The sequence below is a fragment of the Aulostomus chinensis genome, chromosome 17 (genome assembly GCF_037954235.1).
Source record: "Aulostomus chinensis isolate RoL2024-O1b breed Wild chromosome 17, RoL_Achi_v1.0, whole genome shotgun sequence".
Lineage (NCBI taxonomy): Eukaryota > Metazoa > Chordata > Actinopteri > Syngnathiformes > Aulostomidae > Aulostomus > Aulostomus chinensis.
The window spans coordinates 6852495-6877767 of NC_141336.1; the positions used below are offsets into that span (position 1 = coordinate 6852495).

At 40.2% G+C, this 25273-nt stretch overlaps 1 protein-coding gene across 2 annotated transcripts in view; it reads left to right on the plus strand.

The window, feature by feature from the left end:
* Positions 1–25273, plus strand: part of npas3 (neuronal PAS domain protein 3) — a 352407-nt gene that overhangs the window by 306827 nt on the left and 20307 nt on the right. For both annotated transcript variants that reach the window (XM_086181913.1, XM_086181914.1), the window contains exons 7-9: positions 10786–10904; positions 15615–15808; positions 19629–19735. In XM_086181913.1, the coding sequence (XP_086038039.1) occupies positions 10786–10904; positions 15615–15808; positions 19629–19735 (420 nt within the window). The remainder of the gene's footprint in view (positions 1–10785; positions 10905–15614; positions 15809–19628; positions 19736–25273) is intronic.

Genomic DNA, 25273 nt, shown 5'->3' on the forward strand with positions numbered 1-25273 from the left:
ACCAGACTTTCTAAGCTCTCAGAACTTGTCAGCATGATATCCAGACACAATTCAGTCTTGACAAGGGTTTGATATTGAGACCTGCCTGTGACTTGCAGCTGGTCCTCCTCTCCATCAGATCTGGTAGCAGGTGTTCTTCAAATACTCTGTGAAAGTAGTTATCATGTAAAACAACACGTCTGTTCCATCTGATCAGAGGCAATATGTCGGAGTTTGTGTTCATCAGAAAGCGGCTCTCCACAGACGTGTTTGTGAAACCAGTTAGCAGCTCGGTGTACACGGCCGCCGCTTCCCCTCATGCTTGCCTCTGATTACCGATGCTAATCTGCTCAGTCCCTCCATCTGTCGCTCGCTCCACCACTGCATAGATCCAATTACAACAAACAGACTCGTCGCTCTGTTATCCTCTCTGTTTTTTTCTTCTATCTTCTTGTGTTTTCTTTTTCTACCCTGCCTTTCTTGTTTGGGTTGTCGTCCAGCCAAACATGATCAGAGTGCTGCAAAGACAGTGGGAAGTTAAAAGAAGTCAGACACACAAAGTAGGAAAAAGTTGCAAGATAAATTAGATTACCTGAGACTAACTTAAAATGTCACTAAATACTTTGATTCAAACTTAGCTGTTTCAAAACACTTACTTCTATCAAACATATGTTAATTACACATTAATTTGATGATCTGACATCCTTTATCCAGATGATGGTAAGTAGCTAATTAAGAAATCCCAGCAGTTCATCGTTTAAGTAGAATTTTGTTTTTCTTCCTGTATGTTCCTTCCTGGAAAAAGACACCAGAAATTCCCTCCTAAATATTAAGTATTTTGTTTCTGATGCGGGCAGTCTCAGTCAAAAGAAAAAGGTTGATGATGTCCTGAAGAAGCATGCATCGCTATTATTAAAGAACCACCATTACTGACTGACACAGAAATTGTGTTTAGGAAAAAGATAAGGAATTAAAATTTTAAGATAATTCATCAATAAAAAATAGATGCAATTGATAGACATAGAACCGTAGATTTGGTGAAATGTTTGAGACTTACATATTTTGTTCACCACGATAATCTTCTTCTTTATGATTTTTGAAGCACACACACTTTGGCTAAAATTACAAAGTAAAAATTCGGCGATGAACACACAATACCAAAGACATCTGACTTCAATGTCAACATGACTAGCTTAAAAACTGTTTTATGTCATGATGAGTTTTAATGCCTCTGACAGCTGCCAACAATTGGCCAAATGGGACAAATGAAACCCTGGGGTAGGGTTTGAGGTTTTAGTCTCGACTGGCCATTTGTTTGCAACCAAAGTTTTTAAGACAAATCAAAACTCTTAAATTCAACATGTTTCATGAGATAAAATGTTTTTTTTTAATGTCAACCACATGCCTTATTTTTGACGATAAAGCAAAAGCTCATTGACTTGAAAATGAGGCGACAAAGCTGGCATTCAACAATGTAACTTATTTAAAGGTTTTAGGATTCATTAGCAACTCTGCAAGAGATGTTTTAAAATGTTTTTTGAATCATTATGATGTTGATTATGTACTGTAGTGATGATTGTAAATTGTTTCAAAGGGATTTTTTTCGCTGCATTTTATTGTATATCAATTAAAGGAATCTGACCAAATGGAAGATCAAATTGTTTGGTAGAATATGAGTGAATATTTGAGGAAGAATGCAAAATATTCTGGAAGATGCTAGAAGTTCTGTGTAGGATGTACATTTTAAACATTAGGTCAGGTCAACACAATACAAAATATTGACAATGATCTTAAAACATCCACTTTTGGTTGTGAAAGTCCTACAATTTAAAGTTCTTCAAAGACACAAGGACAATGTCCTATTTTGATTATTGGTCACACTGAAAAATTGGTGACTTTTAAGGTGCTAAAGTAAATATTAAGAAATAACAGCAAAGAAATGATTCCATATGGTTCTTTGTATGTTTTATGAAAATGTCCTCAAATACAAATTGTTGTCAGAAATTGAGACGGTCCCCTTTTGTATAAAGAATGTCATTTTATAACAATCCCACTGATTTTTTCAGTGTTGGGAAGATCTTACCAGGTGGCATAATGGGTGAACATTGAAAATGTTCTAGGAATGTTTGGGGTTTTTTAAGAAGATGTTCGGTGCTGACACATCCTCCTCTACCGGTCATGATGTGGTGTTCTTACAGGTAGGGGGAAATTGCATAGTGGATGTTCTGGAAACATTTGGGACAATGAAGGAGGTTCCCTTTATTTTCCCAGAACATACTGTATAGTATAGTGACATTTCTGTTATTTTTTTTAATATATTGAGGTTTTTGCATCACCTAGGACATTTGCCTATACAAACATTTAAGTCAGAGGGACATCCTCTAGGAAGGTAATATTTACATTTCCCGAAAATGTTCTTGAAATGTTCCCTGAACGAACTGATTGGTCCCATAAATTTGACCAAATAATGACCCCTGACCTTTGAAAAACTTCAAAACACAACTATAAAGGAAATGTTCAAGAAACATCACTAAATGCTAAGCCTTTCCAATTGTGGAGTGTTTTTCAGAAAGGAACAAAATGTGAGTTGCATCTTAAACCATACTCAGTAACTTTAAAACCCAGTCATTCAAATGTTACATCCCACCTGCTTCTCCATTATTCCTTTGAAACACATCATTGTACAGAAATACTGTTCTCTAATTTAACTCGACGAGCTGAATTGACTCAACATTCACCAGAATGTTATATCTCTAATGTGATATGATTAAAAGGTGCATTAATGAAAATGTGTTATTGACATGATGTCAGGAGGAGAGAGGCTCAGCATCCCCTCATGTTTGTGAGGAGAAAATGTTGCAGCTTGATGGATTCAGTGTTTGTCCAGTAACACAGATGTTTTCAGTGTAAATGCCATTCTGTGTTCAGGCGTTTGTCCACTCTGGGAAATGTGATGTTTGTGATATTTGTGATGTTTGTTTTTATTTATTTATTTGTTAGGCATGACACAGACACAGCTGTGGACTCACCTGCTTCACAGCTGACCGGGGGGTGTTAGTGAATTGATTGTTTTCTGTTTTTAGTTGTGTCTTCTGTCATTTTTGCATCGAGCGGGATCCTTCTTCCTTGGTGGTTGTCTTCCTTTATGTCTTCATTTCCCTCTTATTTCATTTTTATTTAGTTTTGTGTGTAGTAATTATTGCCATTTAGTCAAGAGTCAGTTGAATCAGCTGTACTTATTTTCAAATTTACACTAAACATACATTGATATTAGTAAGTTTGATACTAAATAGGATAATAAATGTGCGAATATTTTGGTGTGCCTCAGAGAGACACGCTATGCCAGCTACTGCACCAAAACTTGCCATAATATTTTTTGCAGAATGCAATGTTTTCAAAACCTGTGAAGACAATTATCACTAATGTCTCTAATGCCTATTTGCCTTTGAGCTCTAGCAAAGAGGCAAATAGCAAAAATTGATTGATTTACTCAGGAAAAAAAACATAAAAATAAATGCAAACCCAGATGAAGCATTATGCTTTGTTGATAATTACAGTCTGCTACCTTAAGTAATATAAAGTTATTGTCATACTGCAAAAAAGGGTATTTTGATTGTAAATTATAACCTGATCTGCATTTTGACCAGTGGCAGGTGAACTGAACAACATCTTGTTGAATTTGCACTTGCAGTGTGTGTGTGTGTGTGCGCGTGCGCGCGTGTGTGTGTGTGTGTGTGTGTGTGTGTGTGTGTGTGTGTGTGTGTCTGCTGATGGATGAGTGACTGTGTGTTGGGGGAGATTAAGCAGCAAGTGAACATTTTGTCTTTGAAGTTGATGCGCTGGAAGCAGAAAAAATGGTAGAGCGTAAGGATCTGAGTGACCTTGATTTTTGGTCAATTTGTGATGGCTGGACAACTTGGTCACTGCATCTCCAAAACAAGTGAACCAGTGACAAGTTCATGGGCTCAGTGATGCACGTGTGGAATAAAGGTGAGCCCATGATGTCTGGGCCAATAGGTGAGTTCGGTGAATCCTGAGGGGCTCAAGGTGTAGACAGCTCATGCATCACCCAAAGCCTCTTGCACTGCCGCTGTGAACCAATAAAGATGGATATCGAAATAACTTTATAGGGTGAACAATCAGGACAATTAAAGTGAAGTTTAAGTGATGCCAATTAATTTTTTACACATTTGTATTTCTTTGTCACTTAAAATCTCTTCTGGTGTCAAAGAATCCTGTCACTCATTGTCCTGATCACTTTTTCCTTGTTCTCTGTCCTCTGTCTCGACGACTCCCTCACTCTTTTTCATTATGTTTCCTTCCAGCACGTTTCTGTCTGGAGGTAATTATGCAGGTTGCTGATACACCCAATTACTTATTATCTCTCTATTGTGTGTGTGTGTGTGTGTGTGTGTGTGTCTGTGTTCACAACCTTTGACCTTGTTCAAAACAAAGAAGAGCTGTCACTCTTGTCGTCTGTATCGCTGAAACCAAATTGTCTTTTCATTTTTTCCTCACTTCAATTGATCCTTCTGTCACATCTATCCTCCCTCTTTCCCCAACCCCCATTCCTCCCTCCCTCCATCCCTCCCTCCTCATTCCTACAAGGCCAAAATTATGTGGACGATACTTGATTACCAACTGGCCATGTAGGCAACTGGAATTGGGTAGATTGGTTCTCAAAGGAGGATGAGGAGAAGCTAAAGTCAGCTTAGGAAAGCCTTAAGAGTCTTGGCACTAAGGAGGAGAGGGGGGACGATGAGATGCAGGAGGGGGAAGCATCTCTGTGGAGGAAAGACCGGGGAAAGGAGGAAAAAGAAAAAGGGATCAAGGCGTCTCCAGACTATTAGAGTGCTGTTTGATTTGAGCTCATTGTCCTGAAACGACTGTCAGAGGAAGGAGAGGAGGAAATAAGGAGAGGTGATTGGTGAACAGGAGAAAGAGGAATGGAAGTGCTGAGGTAAGGAAGTAGAGGAGTGGCTCTACCCTCCTTTACCTTTGGTTCCCAGGCCTTTATATTGTGGGAAAAGGCTTTGAGGTCTCACACACACTTAACTTGACTTTCAGATGTGTGTAATGAAACCCGTCTAAACCCAAACTGCTTTCGTTTTAAGTTTCACTTTAACTTTTTGAACCCCAGCGGAGCTCTAAGCTGCTCTTCGTCTTTTCTTTTTTCTAGGAGCATTTGTGTGCCCAAGTTTAAAAAAATGATGCACAATCAGCTGTGTTTTCAACAATGTCAATACAACACATTACTTTTTTATAATTTAACAAAACAAAGGTAAGGTTTTGTTTCCATCTAAGCACATATTTCCCACTTTTAAGTAATAGATAAGCAAATGAGTTTCTTATGTCCGGTGGCCGATCCAAATAGCTTCAATTCAGTATGCTTCCACCTTGGGTGAAGAACATGAGAGAGACTTAGTTAGCCTCCAACGGTACTGTCCTAAAAAAATTGCCTCAGGGTCTTGACTTAGTGGTATTCAAGAGTTTTTTGTTTCTGGGTACAGACCTGGCCCACATTTTCAAAACATTACTGATGGAGGGCGTTGCACAATGCACAATGGAAGCCCTATGCCTAGCAGAGCTGTCTCAACAACGGCTCTAGTCGTAGAAAACAAAGGGTCAGTCGGCTGTATTCGGCCACATACAGTATAAATAATGTATATGAGATCAGAACATCTGACACCCAATCAAAAACAACATTCATTCGTTTTATTGGCTCACACACAAGACACACAACACTGCACACACATGTCACCAACCTGAGAGATGGCAGGGCTGTTGTCAGAAAAAAAGTGATTTTTTTGGTTACTGCTGAAAGCCCAGTTTTGAATAGCAGAATACTCTGAATAATTCAAAAAGTGGCTGGGCACAGAGCCTGTTTGTGTCGATGGGAAAAGCCCAGCTTAACAACCTCCTTTTAAAATCATGATCCCTTTGTCATGTGATCACTGATTTTTGTTTATCTGTTAGCAGGATAAATGAAAAGGTCGTAGATGCATATTGCTTAAATTTGGTTGCATGACTGTTCTGATGACATCATCATGGACCTCAGATGACCTTGGTGAGGTCACCTAGGTGTTACTGTAACCGTTATGAAAAGGTCACCTAACCTTGAGAAAGTAGCAACTTTCCCCTCAACTGTGATCTTTTACTTAAGGTAACCATTACATGCTTGTATCTTAGCTAAACCTGGACCATAGTGTTTGGTTGTTTTCATGTTGTACTCAGACCAAATGAGAAGTGAATTTTTTGTGCTTGATGATCCCACACAAAGGCAATGTAAATTTACATGTTATTTTATCATCTGCCAGTCTTCATTCAGTTCCTTTATACTCAAGTAGAATACCGTTACAGGAAGATGAAAAAAAATGCTCCTCTAGTGAAAAGGTCTTCTCCTCGACCCTCTCTCTCCTCCCTGCACATTCTCCTCCCTCTACTTGTGTTGTTGCTTCATCTGCCTCCTACCCCTTCTTTCCTCCTCTCATCTGTTTTATCCACCTTTCTTCATTGTTCATCCCATACCTCCCTCTCTTCTTATCCTCTAATCACCCTCATGGTCCCTGTTTCATTTCTGTCCTCCTCTTCCCTTCTTCTCACCTCCTCCTCTGTCCTCATATTAATCTCTCTCGTCCCTCTGTCTCCCTACCCTTTCCTCCTTCAGTAAACCATAAAAAATATTCCTCCTGACACAATTTGTCAAATCCTGCCCTGATAGGAAACACATTCTATTCATAAGGTGAGTCTCCCCTACCTCCTCCCCCTCTCCACCCTTCCTCCCCCCTTGATGGGAGCAATTCAATTACAGCCGAGGAGGCGATAGTGAGCCAGAGAGGCTGGAATATGACAGGACAGTTACAGAGTGTTTACACAATTAAACTTTCACTGACAATACTCTCTCCCTGTGATGAATGCCTCGTACGTCTGCAGCCCAGCCACCTGTGTGTGCGTGCGTGTGTGTGTTCAGTCTATTCAGGTTATATCTGCCTTTTTATATATGTATGTATATGTGTGTGTACTGTGTGTGTGTGCGCGCGCGCATGTGTTTGTGTGTGTCTGTATGCGCACACGCTTGCAAGATGCTACGGCACATTTGTCATGATTGCCTCCAGCCCGCCAACTCTCTGATCTCCCTCGACTCTTGCTGTTGCATTGTGGGTAAAAGGAGGAGATGGAGGAAGGAAAGACCGGGAGGGATGAGGGCCGATTGGAGATGGTATCAGTCCTTTACTGAAGAGAAATGACTGTATCAGTCACGAATGCAAGTACCCCAAAAATATGTTTAACAGCCATCAAGTAGCCATACATATTATGATTACAGGAATGTAGGAATTTCACCAAGATTAGACCAATAGGTGGCATAAGGTCCAAGGAGGCTTGTTCAGGTTGAGGGGTCACAAAAGCACCAGAAGTAACAGTTCAAGCACCAGCAGTTAATCAAGACAGTATTTTACAAATGATCGCAGAAACGTTTTTCTATAACTTTGACAATAATGTTGCGTAGTTTCAAGGAATGTGTTCACATCAATCTAAACCAGCATATGCTTCACTTAATAAATGGACCTTTTCAAACTAAAACTATCATGATTCACTCAGAATGGCTTTCAAACAAATGGATTTGAATATGTCTGGTTCCAACTAAATCCATGCAGGGTAACCACAATTGGACTCTATTTTACCGCTGCATATTTATGTGTCATCTGCATACTGCATTCTTTCCTGGTCCATGCTACATCTTGCTACAAGTTTAATTAAAATTGGTCTCCTAGTTTTTGCATGAAGTAAACACCACCAAAAACACCCTTACAGCGGTGATAATGTCAGCTATGTTGAAACTGATGTCGCAGAATCCACCATCTACATGTTGGGAGACGTTTTGACATTCAGTGGCAATGTTGACCCACAAACATCCATGTTGTTACAGGGAGCTACAACAGAGGTACATCCATTTCACGTCACAATATCACAATGTTGATAATATGTTTTTTGAAGTTGTCTTGTCTTGTATGTTTTCCTCATGTTGCCTTTAGTTTGACATGGCAGCATCTCTTCTTGGCGGCTGGTGGAGGTTGCGTTGTCCTTGTAGCTCATTTCGTCTTACCGTCACGTTAGCTAGTTATCAGTTGGACACAACGGGCCTCCTGAACCAGGCAGAGCTGTTTGACTGCCTGACAATGATACACCATCCCAGTGAGACTTCCCTGAAATCACACCCACACACCCATACACACATACATGGAAACAAACCCTCGACACTTTGGGTATTGTCCACAGATCACAGGCGGAGGTGAGTTGTTCTTTTTAATTAATCATTTGTCCTTCAAACGGGGGGAAAGTTTCCGTGCCGTAGATAATTAGGTCCCAGAGTCAGCGGCGCCAGCACCAACAGCCACCTGCTGCCTTTGTAGCTAATCTTTCTTGTAGGAGCAATGTCCCTGAAGACGCCACAGCAACGCATGCCGAATGAGCAGAATCAGAAAACACCTCTGAATCCCCTCGCGCCTCCCCCTCCACCTCCTCATCTGTTTGTCCCCCCCATTCCTTCTTCCTCCTCTGTCTTCCTTTTAATCCAGTTTCCCCTGCTGCTGCACCTCCCATTCTTCTTCCTCTTTAACAGTTTCTTTGTCTCTTCTCGCCATCCTAGTCTTCCTCCTCTCTTCGGTTCATCTTCTGTTTTTCTCTTCTTAGTGTTACTCCCTCTCTTCTGCTCTCTTCTACTTTCTACCTTTGTCTTGGTTCTTTCCACCTCGTGTAACTTCTCTTTCTCTTGTGATCCCCCCTTTTCCCTTACCTTCTTTTGACTCTTTTCCTAATATTTCCTCCATTCCCTCCTCTCGGTTGGTCTTTTCCATCTCTTGTTCCTTCCCCTCTTCCTCTCCTCCCCTGTGTCTCCCTTCCCTTCATTCATGCAGAAATGGTTTAATTGTAAATGAACACTTGCAGAAGTGTGTGTGTGTGTGTGTATGTGTGTGTGTGCGTGTATGCGTGCGTGCGTGTGTCTGTGGGGAAACTGATCCCATTAATTCAAAGTGAATAACAAAGAGAGAGAGAGGTCCCGCTCCCCTGTCGTTTGTCCGTCCTCCCGCTCTTCTCTTTCCTCCCTCCATCATCATTATTCTTCCGTCAGATTGGCGGCTGATTTCCTGGAGGACCACAAGAGAAGCAAACGATGGACGGAGGGATGGAGGGATGGACGGAGGTAGAGACAGGAGAGAAGACAAAGATTTGTAGCTTCTCCTGGGAGGCCTTGTTTTCCTCCCTCCTTCTTTTCCTGGTTTTTCTTCTCCTCTCTTTATCCTCCCTTCATCTCTTTCATTCTTTTCTCTCTCTACATCTCCTCCTCCCTTCCTCATCATTTCCCTCTTTGGGTTTACTTCTGATTTTCTTTCCATTTTTATCTTTGTTGGCTTATTCAACTCTCTCCTTTTCATCTCTCTATCCAACTTCTTTTTCTTCACCCGTCCTGCTCCTCCTTTTCTTTGTTAATTTTAATCTTACTGTCCATCTCTTTTACTTCCTTATTGTATTTATTTTATAAATCTCTTTTAAGTTTTCACATCAGTTATTATCCTCACATTATTCCCCCTTTTCCCCTCTCTTCTTATTTCTGGATCATTTTCCATTGTTTTTCTTATCTTGTTTTCTTTCATTCCCTCCTTTCTCCATCGCTGTTCTTTTATCCTCCCTCGCTCATTCTCTCCTGTCCCTCTCTCCTTCACTATGTCACCTGCTCGTCTCTCTCTCTCTCTCTCTCTCTCTCTCTCTCTCTCTCTCTCTCTCCCTCTTTCTTTCTTTCTCTCTCTTCAAGGACATTTATATTATAAAGGATGAATTTGCATATTAATTCATTTCTTTCAATTTTTTCAGATTAGACGTTGTCAACACGTATCAGTGCTGATCAAACCAACATGCCACGTCCACCAGAGACCTGAGAGAGTGTGTGTACTGGTCCAGCTGTCTTTGCGAGGACCACAGTTTAAAACTGTCATAGTGAGGACATTTTGGTCCATTGGTGCACAATAAGATGCCTTCAAAGGGAATATGAGCATTTAGACTTTGTCTTCAAGGTACAAGAGATGTGTTTGGGGCAACAACCAGTCTGGCAGTGAACTCAAACAGTGACAAAGTGTGTATTAGCGGCCATGTGTATTGTGTGTGTGTGTGTGTGTGTGGTGGTGGTGGTGGGGGGGGGGGGGGGGGGTTCATCACTCCCTCTGATGGATGGAGAATGAATGAATATGCAGCTGTGTTCAGGGCATTGACAAATGGAGTATCTCACCTTCAGCAATGGCCGCTGCTTCCTCATTGGACACCATCATTGAACAGTGAGGAAAATTAAACGTGTAGCCGCAATGATTTTGATGACACTTTTGTCGGTTTTACTGATATCATCTTTCTGTTGCGATAGTCACAACATAATATTATTGCACCTTTCAAAACAAAATTTGTATCTCTCCTGAAACAACCTTTAATTTTCCTGTTTTGTTGTCTGCCTCCCTTGATGTGTTTTGACATTTTACATTTTGATTCTTTGGGATGATTGATAGTTTGACAGCGCCTGTGATTGGCTGAATGCTCTTGCTGATGGGATGAATGTATTTATTAGTGCTATACAGAATAAAACCCTACCCATATTTCGTAGCAGTTGTCGTGTCTTGATTTTATATAAATCATGCATGGAATGTGTGTTAATTTAATTAACAAAATGTTAAAACGTGCCTAGTAGCAAATAACAACATTATTGCTCACATAAATTACTTTGCTAAAAAGATGTCATCATTTCTTTGTGTTTGTCTGTTTCAGTGGAGTCCAGCAGTCCAAGTCTTCTGGCTCCTGATAACTCTCTTGAACGATCCTTCTTCATCCGGATGAAGTCGACGCTCACAAAGAGAGGTGTGCACATCAAGTCCTCAGGATATAAGGTGAGGTTATAGCTTGTCGCCAGCAGGTTTATTTGGCTACAGGGATGTTCCACCTGTCTTGCTGCACTTTTTGAAGAGCTCACCAAGAAGTAACTTTCAGTGCACTGATGAGGCCTTTGCACACTGAGTCCATATTGTGTTTTTAATCCATCATTCAAAATCATTGTGCTCACTAACCTTTTGCTCTGAGTCAGTGTGTTTTATTATTCTGCATGGGACATTGATGGAAGCCCATTTCCACCAGCTGAAATTTTTTTTATTTTTTTTTAATATACATATATTATTATCTAAAATTATAATTATAATATATAAAAGTAGAATTGTACAAAAGTAAACAGACACAAAATCTCGTCAAAATTGTCAAATAAAATGTGAAAACTGACATCAAGGTCCAAATTCTGAGATAAAATTACAAATTATTGAGATGAAAATGTGACATTCGATATAACTCAAAAATATGAGAGAAAATGTCAAAATTATGAGACAAAAAGTCATAATTATGATTTTGAATTATATCTTTTTATCTCATAATTATGACTTTTATCTTACAATCATGACTCAATCTGTACTTGCAGCTGCAAACAGGAGTTGAACAGCGGGCTGCTGCTCCTGGAGATGGCCGTGGCCACAGCTTGTTTCCTGTGTAAAACCGTGAGTTTTACATAAAACTCACCTGACATGACCGTGAGTAAAGATGTGACTCATGACTGAGACCGCTGTTCATATGCCTTTTAATTTACAGACTAAGGAACACATTTGGTTGTTTCTGGGTAAAATTCTGACAATGATAATGAAGCCACAAAATTGATAAGTGATTGTTTTATTTCTTACGTGCCTGAATCTAACTAAAACATCAGGAAATACCATCGTATCACAAACAGGAACAGATCTCCTAATTTGTTGTCGAGGTATGAGGACATTTTGCTTGTTTAGGTGTTGATTTAACTGATTGACCTCTTGCTGCATCTTAAATACTTTAATGTTGCGTCTCTCTCAAGTCACATCATCTCACTTCATCTATAATGATTGATAATTAGACAGTAAGCAGCAGAATACCAATTGACATACAAGGAAATCATGACAGCAGCAGCAGCAGCAGCAGGCTCCTTATATTAAATATGATATCTTATTGAAGGAAGACAAATATCTGTCAAAATAACAAACACATCCATCCTGACAGCATTTGTTTATAGAATTAGACATCTGAACCCTGAGACACAGAAGCAGAAAGACATAAAGCGATTTTTAAAACTGGATAAGAGATCATTTTGGACATGCAACACAAATAATGGTGTGGTTGCTGATTCCACACTCTTTATCAGGATTTACTGCTTTTGTGTCATTCATGACTAAAAATGAAGAGTCTTTGAATTTGGAATTTTTAATGGATGAACGGAGATATTTGACTACTTAGAACTTTTTCAAATGTTGTTGATATTTTACAGCCTGAACAATCAATTAATTTTGAAAGTAATCGCCAGAACAAATGCCACGTCTCAATGTGACAAAATGTAATTTTTGCTTAACATTATGATTAAGGTGGAATTGAGGTTAGGATTAGATTTAACATTTTGGTTTGGTTGTACATTGAATGTAAGTTAGGATAATTTCCTAATAAGTGTTTGTGCATGCATGCATGTGTGCATGTGTGCATGCGTGCTACGTACGTGCCTATGTGTGTGCATGTGTGTGATCTCCTTGAAGACTAAATAATCAGCCACTGGTTTACAGTATTATTATGTGCCTTCAAATAAAATAATCCACATGGAAATGTGTAAACCCACTGTGGACAAATATGTGACATGTTTTCATGAAAGTGGGCGGAGATGACTGATGATGATCTCTGGTGTCCTCAAGTTATGGAATTTTTGTCCATATCCAGTCCTTTATTGTGTTCATTTTAAAAAGCAGACAATAATCTCTGCCAGTATGGGCATCAGAATGACGTTGCAATTGACTTTATGCTATTGAGCTGTCATGCAGATCGGTGACAAGCGAATAGAATTGAGTCCGGTCTGCTATTAAGAATCAAAAGAATAATATCCATCCATGTCCACATCTTGGCAGGTGAAGTCCTCCACTTGCACAAGCCATGTATGTTAGGACTAGGCCTAGCATAGACCAGCTGGTGCAACAGATCATTGAAGTATCAGAGTAAAGTGATGGAAACATACAACAGCTTTCTTTTTGTCACGTTTGTTGAGAAAAAAAATCTGCATCTTTGTGAACCGCCTGTGTACAAGAGAGTTACCTAATCTATTTTTTTTTGGGATATTCCACAAAATTTTTTTTTTTCAAGCATTGCATCTGATTTTATTTCCATTAAGGTGACCACCAAAGAGGAAGGAAGCCGTAATGAGTGGGCCCTTGCACTGCTGTTTGGCTGTTCCACAGCATGAGAGGGAGTTGAAATTTGATAATAATTGGATTTTGCATGAAAGAGCAGACTAAAGTTGCACTGTGGTGCAGGTATTACTTTGTACATTCACAAGGTAGTGCTTGAGAACACAATGTCATTCTATGTGATGTTGCTGTAGAGTACTTAAAGACAGCACACTGTAATTGAGCTTCCAGGCTTACTTCCTGTAACCACAGCGCTGTGGTGGCACTAAAATTCATCTTATAGATATTTCAGTATTGGACTCTCATGGAACATGTGACATTTTGAAGAGATCTGATAATGTGGAGTCCAACCACATCAGTTTTCTGTAGTTTGGCCAAATATCAAAATTTCCCACCTTGTCACAGGAAGGCTGTTTAACATAAATTTAAAGTCTTAACAAGAACCATCACCAAGTTCTTAAGGTGTTTGTGACCAAATTTGTGTTGGACTTTGTGTCGGTTGACCCACTTGGAAGAGCACATCAAAGTGTTAAAAAAGTAGAGAGAAGAGAGAGTGCTATAGCTTTACATGGAGAGGAGAGAGTGCTATGACTTTTCTTGCCCAAAATGTAATGGGATCTTCCTCAACCATTGTACACCCCTCCACCAAGTTTAGTGTAGATTGAGTTTATCGATTTTGCATAATCCCGCTGACTATCTCCACGGAAAACAGATCTGCCGATGCCACCAGCAAAATTTAAGATTTCTTAAAAGAAGATATTGTGTCAACACAAGCCCCTTATCTTATTGATAAGCCTGCAGGAAATTAACATCATGTCCTCTGAAGTGAGTGAAACTCTACGCGTTTGTGTACCTGTGTGTGTGTGTGTGTGTGTGTGTGTGTGTGTGTGTGTGTGTGTGTGTGGTGTACCATGTTCCACCTGGCAGATCACAGGCAAATCACCGCCAAAACAGGGAGACGCACATAAATATTCACACATGCATATATTACAACACACAAGTTGCAGTTGCACACACATACAAACACTGCAACACTAGCTCATTTAACAGCCTCGTTACAATTAATGGTTTTAAAGATCTGACAGGCTGCCCTGATCCCCAACATCTTCCCCCTCCCTTCTTAACGACGGCCGAGGTGCCTTTGAGCAAAGCCTCAACAGTCATGTGTAACATGCATTACATGCAAAGTTGCAGTTGTTGCCATAGTTGTAGCTCACTAAATCATTTAATTGGATGATTGCTTTTGTTATAGTATAAAACCTGGAAGAATCTTTTTTTTCACAGAAGTATGTCTGCGGAATGGTAGGTGGCTGTGTGCTCCTTTACAGCTGGTTGCATCACCTACCTAAAAAGTTAACCTGCAGCATCCCTGTTGAAAGTTGTACTTGAATTCAAAGTAAATTGGACAACCTCATGACCTGAGACAACATTTAATTTGTCTCCTGAATGACGTGTCTTTTAATGATCCAGTTTTAGTTGCACTTACCCAATAAATCTACTCAGCATAAAATTACTAGACAATGAAAGTATATAAAAGACGAACTATTAACCAACAACCCCCAAATGTATCTGATCTATGATCCTGTTTCATGAAATCAGACTTATCCTGTTCTGGACAACAATTTGACTCCCAGATTATTTGCTTTGTCATGACTCTTACATTGTTTTTTTTTATTGACGTTTAAATGTAAAGCATTTTAACATTGGCATTCAGATTCAGCTTCCTTCATCTGACACTCAAAAAATATGATTTATTCTCTAATGTTTTATTACAATTTATTTCTTTATCTTTTCAAGGGGACCAGCCTTTATTGACTCTTCCACCACCATGGCTGAGATTTTCAGCAAACTGTGGTCACACTGTCAGACCCAACCAGACTAATACATGTGGTCATGGTAAACTGATGATAGCAGGGTAAAATGTCATGGCTAAAGGCTACATAGCCTTGTTATTCAAGATTGCCATGATGAAAAGCAGTCACATCTCTTTCAAGGGGTTAAACACTCTTTTTTTTTAAACACTTAAGGTACTCTGGATTTACATGTGTCAAATGTTCTGGTCCTGTTGTAATTAAAACCCTTGTTAGTCTATCGGCTATGTGTTTTTTCTCAATGTTTCGGTGCATTTATCACCAATATTCTAAATGAACTTGGTGGAATGTTTTTTTCACAACAGGTACAAAGTCAAGTGAGATTACAGCATCGTCTTCTGAAGTCTTACTTGTCCCGAGAGACCAAGATCATGTACATAAACCTAGATATGGAATTAATGTGTGATTTAATGTTGGTACGTCTATCTAGAGGCAGTTTTCATGTAGATAACCAGCCTCTCATAACTGCTGACCCTCCTGTTTGTGTTTGTCTCAGGTGATCCACATCACTGGGCGTCTGCGGATCAGGATGGCACTGACCCATGCGCGCTCTGTGCCCAATCAGATCATGGGTATGGTGGTGGTGGCTCATGCCCTCCCACCACCAACTATCAATGAGGTTCGCATCGACTGTCAGATGTTTGTCACCCGAGTCAACATGGACCTCAAGATTGTCTACTGTGAAAACAGGTAGAGAAGTGAGCTGGGCGATGAGTTTTTCATTAACACCTGCACTAACTAATACAGAAGACCAGTGAGCTCAGAAAAATCATGCAAGAGCTCGAAATTTCTTTATTTCATCACTGCAAGAAAAAAAAATTTATGGAATGATTCATGAAGTAATTTACTTAAGGGGGGGGGGGGGGGGGGCGACGATGATGGATGGACCGGATTGGGTAATTTGGGTAATTTGCGTTGATCTGTATAAAACACAGAAACTGCCTTTATTTCATTCAAACTGAAATCAATTGAAAAAAGAAATTATTGAAATATGAGTGCTACTTCTGACCAGTGTGTCAAAAAGACAAGGAAATGAAACAAACAAACAACCCCATGCATCTCTTTAATAATACCCTACACAGAAAAACAATGTGTTTTTCCCTGCAGGACAGGATAAGACACAAAATCAATGGATCTCTACTATTGCGCAAGAATATATTGCCAGAATATTTGAGGGTGCGGGCGTGGACATTCACATCGCGGGAGCGGGCAGAAATGTAACACACAAGTTGCGGGTGCAGGCAGTAATGGTCAGAAATGCAGCAGGAGCGGGATGAAGAAAAACAGTCCCGCGAAGGGCACTAGCACACACACAAGTCTAATGTTGATATGAGGGCAGCGGGCATCCTTGGAAGCTATCGGAGGTGGGTCTAGGGGGAGGTGATGTCAAATGTTTCCACAATGTCGGGTATCAATAGAACCACATTGCAATAGAACATATTTGCTCATCTGACTGATGCAACCTTGAAATAGCACTTTACACAACGTGCCATTGGCCAAAGACCGGGCTCTTCTTGGTCCTATGGCCTAAACTTTTTTGGAGTCCCAATATAGGTTTCAGGTTTCACCAGACAATGGCTTACTAAAATAATGAGCACCTGCGACACTGGCTGAGCAGAAGTAGATTTGCTAGTTAAAGCGTACTTGACATGAAAACATCATTTGTGTCAACTTTACAGATGATGCTCGTGCTTGATTGCGCACCAGTATACGCCATGCCTAAAATAGGTCCTATAATCTGAAAACAGCAACAAAAAAAAAACTGTGAGAGGAAGCACAGATTGTATTATTTGACAAATGTTTGTGAAAACAGAACAATTTCACTCTGATTTGAATGAAAGGAACCTGTCAACTGTATAAAAAGTCAGTCAATGATGTGCAATCAAACAGAACATAAAGTTCCCCCACACACCCTTTATTGTATTACTTTAACTCAACAAGATTGTTTGCAAGGCTCTACTTGACAACAGAAGACATAAATAAAAAAAACATTGTGTCCATGCTGATCTTCTGCATTAAAACTTTTGTGAGGTCATTCTATGGTTATTTAGTGGTTTATGGAGATATTGCAGATTGTAGCTCACAAAAATTCGATTTTAGTTTCTGCATTCATGTGTCATAGCAACTGTCTCCCATGGTGGAGGCTCTTATTCATGAGGACGGCCGAGCCAATCCTCCTGGTTTAACAGGGAAATGTGTGGCTGATGGATCTATCTCCTCTCCTCTGTCCAGATAAAGCAGATAGGCATCAGGATCTCGCTCAGGAGTTAACCGGACGGCCGAGCAGATTCATATCAGGCAAAAAAAAGAGGGGAAACCTTCATGTTTCATTATAAAAAGGGAGGCGGAAAAAATGATAGTACACAGATGGCTTTTTTTGAGGTGGAAAAAGGGACACAATACAAGGCAGATGATGATATTCAACGTGCAGCGACAGAAAGCATCTCTAGAACAGACGAGCACCGCTGCCATTACGGCCCCATTTTGAGGATGAGTTTCTAAGAGAATGAGGAGATGGAAGGATGGGTCTTTCTAAAGAACAGAATGTGCTGTTATCTGCCTGCCAGACATTTTCCCCCTCCCGTCCTCCATCAGAATAATACCTGAGAAAACAGTTCTGTCTGTCCTGTGGGGAATTTGTTCAAATTAAACATTTTAAAGACAATGTTTGTTACCCATTCAAGAGACAGACAGGGTTCTGTCTTTGTTTTTGGAAAATCAGCTTTTTATCTACATTTCTACGGAGAAAACTGTACCAGACTGTCAAGTCTGGTATTTTAGAGTTTCAGTGTGGCTCCTCAAGTTAAAATCTATTGTACCTGCAAATTTTCAAAACTTCAACAAACTGTTCTTTGCCACCAAGAATGGCAAAGACAAATAGATAATGCGTTTCAAGGCCATCGTAAGAAAAAAAGGCATTTAAATATATCACCTGGTCTCTCAAATAGATTCAATAAAAACTGAACATTCAAAATAACTCTTGAAGGGGGATTTATTGCAGGGCTATTGTAATATGCTCACAACAAAACCTGTGTTTGGACTGTTTTGGCTGATTGGCGTAGTATCACTGACTTGCAAATTATACCCTTTTTGGCCCCATGTATCTGTAACTGTTGAACCTTTGAATTAAATCTCATGGGATTTACCAGTTCTTTAACATAAATTTAAGACTTTACAACTCAAAAATCAGTGCTTTTCCTCAGAATATTACACTCTCAGCTCCTTTTTTGACCTACAGTGGCTGTTCTACACCACTTTTGAAGTTGACATTTGATTAACACCAAAATTCATGTTGCTGAGCTTCAAGTGGGGCCAATGCGAGGCCATGACATTAGGGGTTTAAGTCTTGAAATACAGTGGGTCTGTTTCTGACACACCATGTATAGCGACAGTCATTGCTCTCAATAATCACTGGAATCAACAATAGCTACAGCGACCTCATTATTCACAAGAGACAAATGTGTAATGAGCGCCTTACAATTGCACAAAATCCACCTTCTACTTTATAAAGTGTCTGTCATAGAGTCACAGACACGCTTAGTTTTGTTTTTTTTGGTTTTTTTTTAGCAATTGACATCCTTTGAGGGGAAAGGGGCATGGTTTAGGTGTGACAATAACACTTGGGTCACAATAATGGCAGCTCTCAAACAGGTTAGCATAAATGCTACTATAGCATCAACTCTATCAGAATCGGAGAGTATTTCTTTGTTTAACTGATACGTTTAGATCTGTTTTTGTTCAGTATTTGAGTTTTGTATGTGTATGGATTTAAAATATGCAGGAGAAAAAAATGCATTTTGTGATTTTGATCTGTAGAAAGTTATTCTGATTTCTTAGGTCTGTCTGTAAGATAAAAAGCAAACAACTTAAAATTCTTCTTTCCCCTAATTCAGGTCAGCAACTCAGAGTGTGAATGTAATCTTGCATAAATTTGTGTCATTTGCGTCATCCAGTGCAAATTTGTATAATTCATGTGAGACCTATCCTCACGGAACAAATTTAATCATGTCAAAAATCTGCAACTGATACTTGAATGATCTGCTGAGATAGATGGATCTAAGCAAGATGTTAGCATCACAAAGAAGTTCAAGGCATAAATACACAGAAAAATAAACATGCAAAAACCATATCTCCATTCAGTGGTTAGCACTGTCGCCTCACAGCAAGAAGGTTCCAGGTTCAAGCCCCAGCCTGAGGATGGGGTCTTTCTGTGTGGAGTTGGCATATTCTCCCTGGGTTCTCTCTGGGTACTCCGGCTTCCTCCCACAGTCCAAAGACATCAAGAGGGGACCAGGCTGATTGATACTCTAAATTGACTGTAGGTGTGGCTGTGAGAGTGAATGGTTGTCTGTCTCTATATGTTGGCACTGTGAAGGGAGAACCCCACCTCTTGACGGAAGGCTACAGGGATAGGCTCCAGTCCCGTCCCCCCCCCCGAACCCTTAACAGGATAAACGGAAGAAAATGGACGGATGGATATATCATTTTACTGTCTGTTTTATTGTTTCAGGATCAGCGACTACATGGATCTGTCTCCAGTTGACATTGTGGGGAAGCGATGCTACCAGTTTATTCATGCCGAAGATGTAGAGGGAATCAGACAGAGCCACCTGGACTGTGAGTACTGTGACCACCTGACGGCACTCTTATTGAATAATGACATCCTGCTAATTGAATCGGTTTCTTTCTTGATCTTGGAGACAGACCCTAACAGAGATGTTAGAGATGTTTAGTTCTAATAACTGAGAGACCAAATCTCTTAGATGAGGTGCTCTAATTGTGCAGAAATGTCTTCTGGTTTGCTGATCAAATAGTATTTCACCAAAAAAAAACATGTTACATAATCTTTAGTTCTACAGAAAGAAGTAGTCGTGTCTCTACATTAAACTTTTTTTTTATTTTTTCATCCCCAATTTTTGTAACCCATTTTTCAATCATCCTATGCCAATTTGCTACAGATCCTGGGCTCTACCTGTGCCTTACAGGCCCCACCTATCTCTGTCAACCTGGGGGGAGCCCTGAACTGGACTCATGCATTCTCCAATACATGGCTAGTCAGCAGACTGCTTCTTGTCATAAGACGGGAGGGGGGACTTTCACCAATAGGACATAGCACATGGGAGACTCAAGTTATTCCCACCGATTCCTTTCCCCTCCCATCAGGCACCCCGATTGTCCAGAAGAGTTGCTATAGTGACCAGGATTGTTGCATGTTTTTTGTGAGGGGTTCCTGTGTAGGAAACCCCTTGGGACACTGGGAGAACATGCAAACTCCACACAAAGGCCCCTTTGCCAAACCCACCCAAGGTGTAGGAATTGGAGACATAGAGGAGGGGACTTCTACATTTAACTTTGAAAGTTAAAGGCCACTTAGACAGAGATTTTGCTCTACTCTATCTTTGAAAAGTTTCCTCACAGCAGCAACTCTACAATCTTATTACCCTTGTCAGGAAGCTTAATACACTCTCCCTTTAAACACACACATACACACACACGCGCGCACGCATGCATGCACACACACAGTGGGAGAGGTTTGGTGTCCCTGTTTAGTGGCTGTCTGGATGATTTGCGGCTGCTGTTTGTGGCTGCAGTCAGATCTTTTACTGTGGCGGTAAAAGCTGAGGAGGCGTTCAGAGCTGCACAGCATTTCATGGTGTGTTGGAGTCAGTGAAGGCACTTTGGCACAATGCCAAATAATAACAGCAACACAGCAAGGACAACAGATGATAGGAGTCACGCACAATACAGTAACAAAGAGACCAATACTGTCCATTGTAGCTTATAATAGTCCCACAGAGTTAGAAATATGCTTATTTTCCATCATTTTTAATGCCAGACAAGTACATAGATAGCCTACTCTACCTGCTGCATGGATTCCAGAGCCCCAGACCCCCAGACAGCTAATTGCTAGTTAGCTTAGTTGCAATGAGTGCTTGGGGTGGGCTAATAGAGAAAGCTACCTCAAGTCATGAAATACATCTGAATCCATGCTGTCTTTGCCTGAAGTGTGGATTGAACATAGTAGCCACTGTGAATAAAAAAGTTAAGAAATATGATTTATTATTATGTCAGAGTCAAAACTGCTTTCGTGACCAGATTTGACACAGCACCTCAAAAACCCTTTGAAACTTTGGCCAGCAAAATTAAATGTTGAGCACTAGAAGAGTGATTGCTGTCACTAATCATAGCTAATTTTGTAAGAGAGGGTGAGGAAGATTACTTCTGGACAAATCAAAATCCTACACTTTATGTACTTGAACCGTAATATGCACAAAAGCGGAACTGTAGACTGGAAGCTGAGAGAGCAAGATGGAATGGGAAGCCTAGGCAGTCAAATTAGTTCTGTGTGTGTATCTGATAACAGTATTTCATCATTTTTAAATTTTTTTTCACAGTGAATGTTAAGCACATTCCTGGGTCTATTGATCCAGGTGAAGACGGTTTTGAAGAAAAGTGTATTTCGTGCCTTTTGTGGCAGCTTTCTCTACTGCCCCACCTCTTGCATTTATTGCAGCTAAGCTAACTAGCAGTCAGCAGTCCTGTGGGTTTCTGGGCTCATTAATGCATGCAGAGAGGAGGAAACAGTATCTACCTGCTTATCTGATTCTATAAATGATGAGAAAGAACCATATTCCAAATAAAGTTGTCACATTCCTTTTAAGTGGGACAGTATTTAAACCAGTTAAGTCAGTGCAGTATTAAAGTTGGCAAGGAACTTAGTGAGACTACAAATGTAAGGTGATAATGATATAGCCATTGCCTCTCCTTTCTGGCATCTTGTCCAGTATAGCCGGTCATAAAGATAATCAATTACCATGGTTTCACCTTGTTTTATAGGAGAACAAGTGATTTATAGTGTATGGTTCTGTAATCAACAAAGAAAATAAGACTCTGTAGTGGTAGAACATACAAATGTCTATATGGCTCACCTGTTGAACATTCACCTAGAAATTGATGTGAGTCATCACAAAGCACAACCTGACTAAAACATGTGACACACCACCAAAGAAGCAAACTGAAAATCATGAAACTTTTTCAATTACTTTCTCCAAAAGTTCCTATGAACATTCAGAGAGGCAATCAGGAAGTGACTCTACGGCGGCCCAACGAGGTCAGACAGAACAAGGAGCGGGGAGGTGAGGGTGTGTAAAACAGGGGGAAAGGAAGTGAAATAAGGAGGGAGATTATTCTTCTCTGTCTGCTGAGAGGAAGGGAGGTCAGGGAGGCAAGCCGGCAGCCAGCGGTTTAAATGACTTGGTTTTAGTCGAGCGTAGTCTAATATGGCACCTTCAGTCACCCCGACTGCTCGTCTTATTCTTCCTCTTACAAAATTAATTTCCTCTCTGAAAGGGGGGCTTTCAGAAATGGATGGCTACAGGGCGCGGGAGGTGCTCCGTGTCTTTCCTTTCTTTCCTCCTCATCCTCCCTGTCAGAGTGAGCATGGTCAGATTGTTCTAAATTCAGCCTTTCTTTAGGGCACTTTAATTTGGTGGCTTATGAACTCACTGCTGATTGTGTGGCAGCTGATGTCAGACGGTATCAGCCAACACGTTGAGGCTTTTGTCTAATTGGACACTGACCAATCTGGTTTGTGTTGTGGCTGTGATGATTTTTGGGGCAAAGATTTTCTGCTGTGTTTGCTGTCTTTTTATTTGCTGCTGGTTTCCTTTTTGTTAGGTTGCTTTGCAATCAAATAAAGATTCTCATTTAATCATGTTTCTAAAATGTACACAAAAACCTACAGCAGTCTTTTACCCACATTTAGTTGAATATACATAAAGTGAAAGTGGCCTAACATTTGTTAGATAAAGAGAATTACTTCAAAACAAAATGCAAAGACAGATTAGGTTGTGGTTAGGTGTCTCTTTTGAAATCGGTGCTTTACGATCACATATACCTACAGTATTGGGAATAGGGCAAAGAACTGTAATTTGCTCTTGCTCAAAAAGTTGAGAAACCACAACCATAATGCACTGGACTTTTGACAAGCTCCAAATAGTGCTACATTAATAGCAAAGCACTAACAATAGCACCTCTATGCTGAGATGTCCGCTTGCTCCAGTGACAACATGGCAGACAGGGACTTTCTGAGCCATTCTCAATCAATGGATTGTCACAGAACATTCATATGACATCTTACAAAAAGTAAAGTTTAATTATTTATGTAAATTTTAACAAATTTTCATCAGCACTTCATTGTGAATACATCGCACGGTGAAAATCTGGTAGCACGGTAAACAATCTCATTATTATTTATTTCTCAGTACAGTACACTGATGTATTGTGTATTTCTGAACACAGTATAAGTGTGAAATTGGCAAAACAGTAACAGAATCTTCATAGTTGAGCTGCACTTCTTTGATTGTTTGACCAGAGTCTACTGAGTGGTCATGTGCCACTGTGTTGAGTCTGTGTTTCTTACAAGAAACATAATGAGCAGATGTGGGTCTAACCCAACTCCAACAAAGAAAGCCAGAATTTGATTCTCGAACACAGCAGAGTCAGACTGCAGTTGCAGGGTTCAGCTGCGTAATCCTCTGAAGGACAACATATTTAACCATCCATATAAATCTCAAATATAAAGACAGCAAACAACACAATTCAGGACCTCATGAAACAAATGCAGACTGAAGCTTTCACTTTTTAGGCCCATCCTCTTTAAACCCATTATACAGTATGTAATCTCAAAAACAGTTACCTGGGATTTTTGTAAACAAACAAGATTCTAAAAATAAAAACAAATTTAAGACATAAAGTTAAACAAAACACAATAAAAAAAACAACTTGTTCACCATGTGTTGTCAGTGTTTTTAAGTCATTGGTTACTTACTTTGGGTGGCATGGTTCAGGGGTAGAGTGGTTATCAAGCAATTGGATGGCCATCGGTTCAATCCTCTCTTCCCCCAGTGACCGTGGCTAAGTATCCTTGAGCAAGATACTGAGCCCTAAATTGCTCCTGATGGCCCTGTGACAGACTGGTGACCCATCCAGGTTGTACTCCACCCCTCGCCCAATGTCACCTAGGTATGCTCCAGCCCCCCCAGCTGACTTTGCGCGAGAGGCGGGGTACACCCTGTACAGGTCGCCAGTCCATCTCAGGGCCATCGGGAGCAATTAGGGTAGTAATAGTACCACACAGTATCTTGCTCAAAGATACTTTAAAATGTTCACTGGGGGAAGTGAACCAGCAACCCTTTGGTTGCTAGACTGCCCCTCTACATCTAAGCCGTGCCGCTCCCTGTATCATAATCCTTCGTTTACTCGACATAGACTTTGTTCCAGTCTTGATTTACAAGTTCTTCTTTAAAAGAATAATCTAGCAGAAAAGTATGGAAATCTGGATGCTGACAACATGTATGGAAGTTAGATCTTTTTAATTTGCATTCACTGCCCAGATAATTATGATATAAAATGCTTCCCTTTAACCGTACATGTGTGTTTGAATTGCCATACCAGCAAGCTTGCCTTTTGTAAATTTTCCACCTTGTCGAACAAGGAGAACATGTTTTGATAATATTTGATGAATGAAAACAGACTTACACATTGTTGATACATTGATTTTTAATTCTGTAAAGTCAAACTAGGTTATTAAGTACTGAAGAGCCAAATCATCCTGACTATTTTTCAGGAGAGGTAATAAGAACACAGCATCATGTCAACTTAGATATTTCTGTAGGATTTATCTTCACACCTGCTTTTCGTTTCCCCACAACTGCTGGAGTTGGATAGTTAGGGAATCGATCATGGTGTATTTTAGAGGGATAGCCTGTTCACTCAAAGGGGATCTAAATTTTAAAAGGCTTCTTTTTAAGTGTTGGACGAGGGCTGATCCCTGTCTGTGAAGAGGCGTCACTCCCTAAGTCTCTATCATTACCTGCTGACAGCCGGTCTTAGCTCAGGTCAGATCTCAAAGTCAATCGGTCCAAGAACAGAGAGGAATAAAAAGGAGAGCTTCTCTTTTCAGAAAGACTGAGAGGGAGGGAGAGAGGAAGAGATTTGTAGGCAGAGGAAAAGAGAAACACTTGGCCCACAGGAGGATGAGACAAATTTTTCAAAGAAACGGAAGCAAATGGAAACAGGTGATTTGCAGATGGAGAAAAGAAAGAAGTGAGGACAAAATGCTCATTTTTTCAAAGAGAGACAGGTAGAGAATAA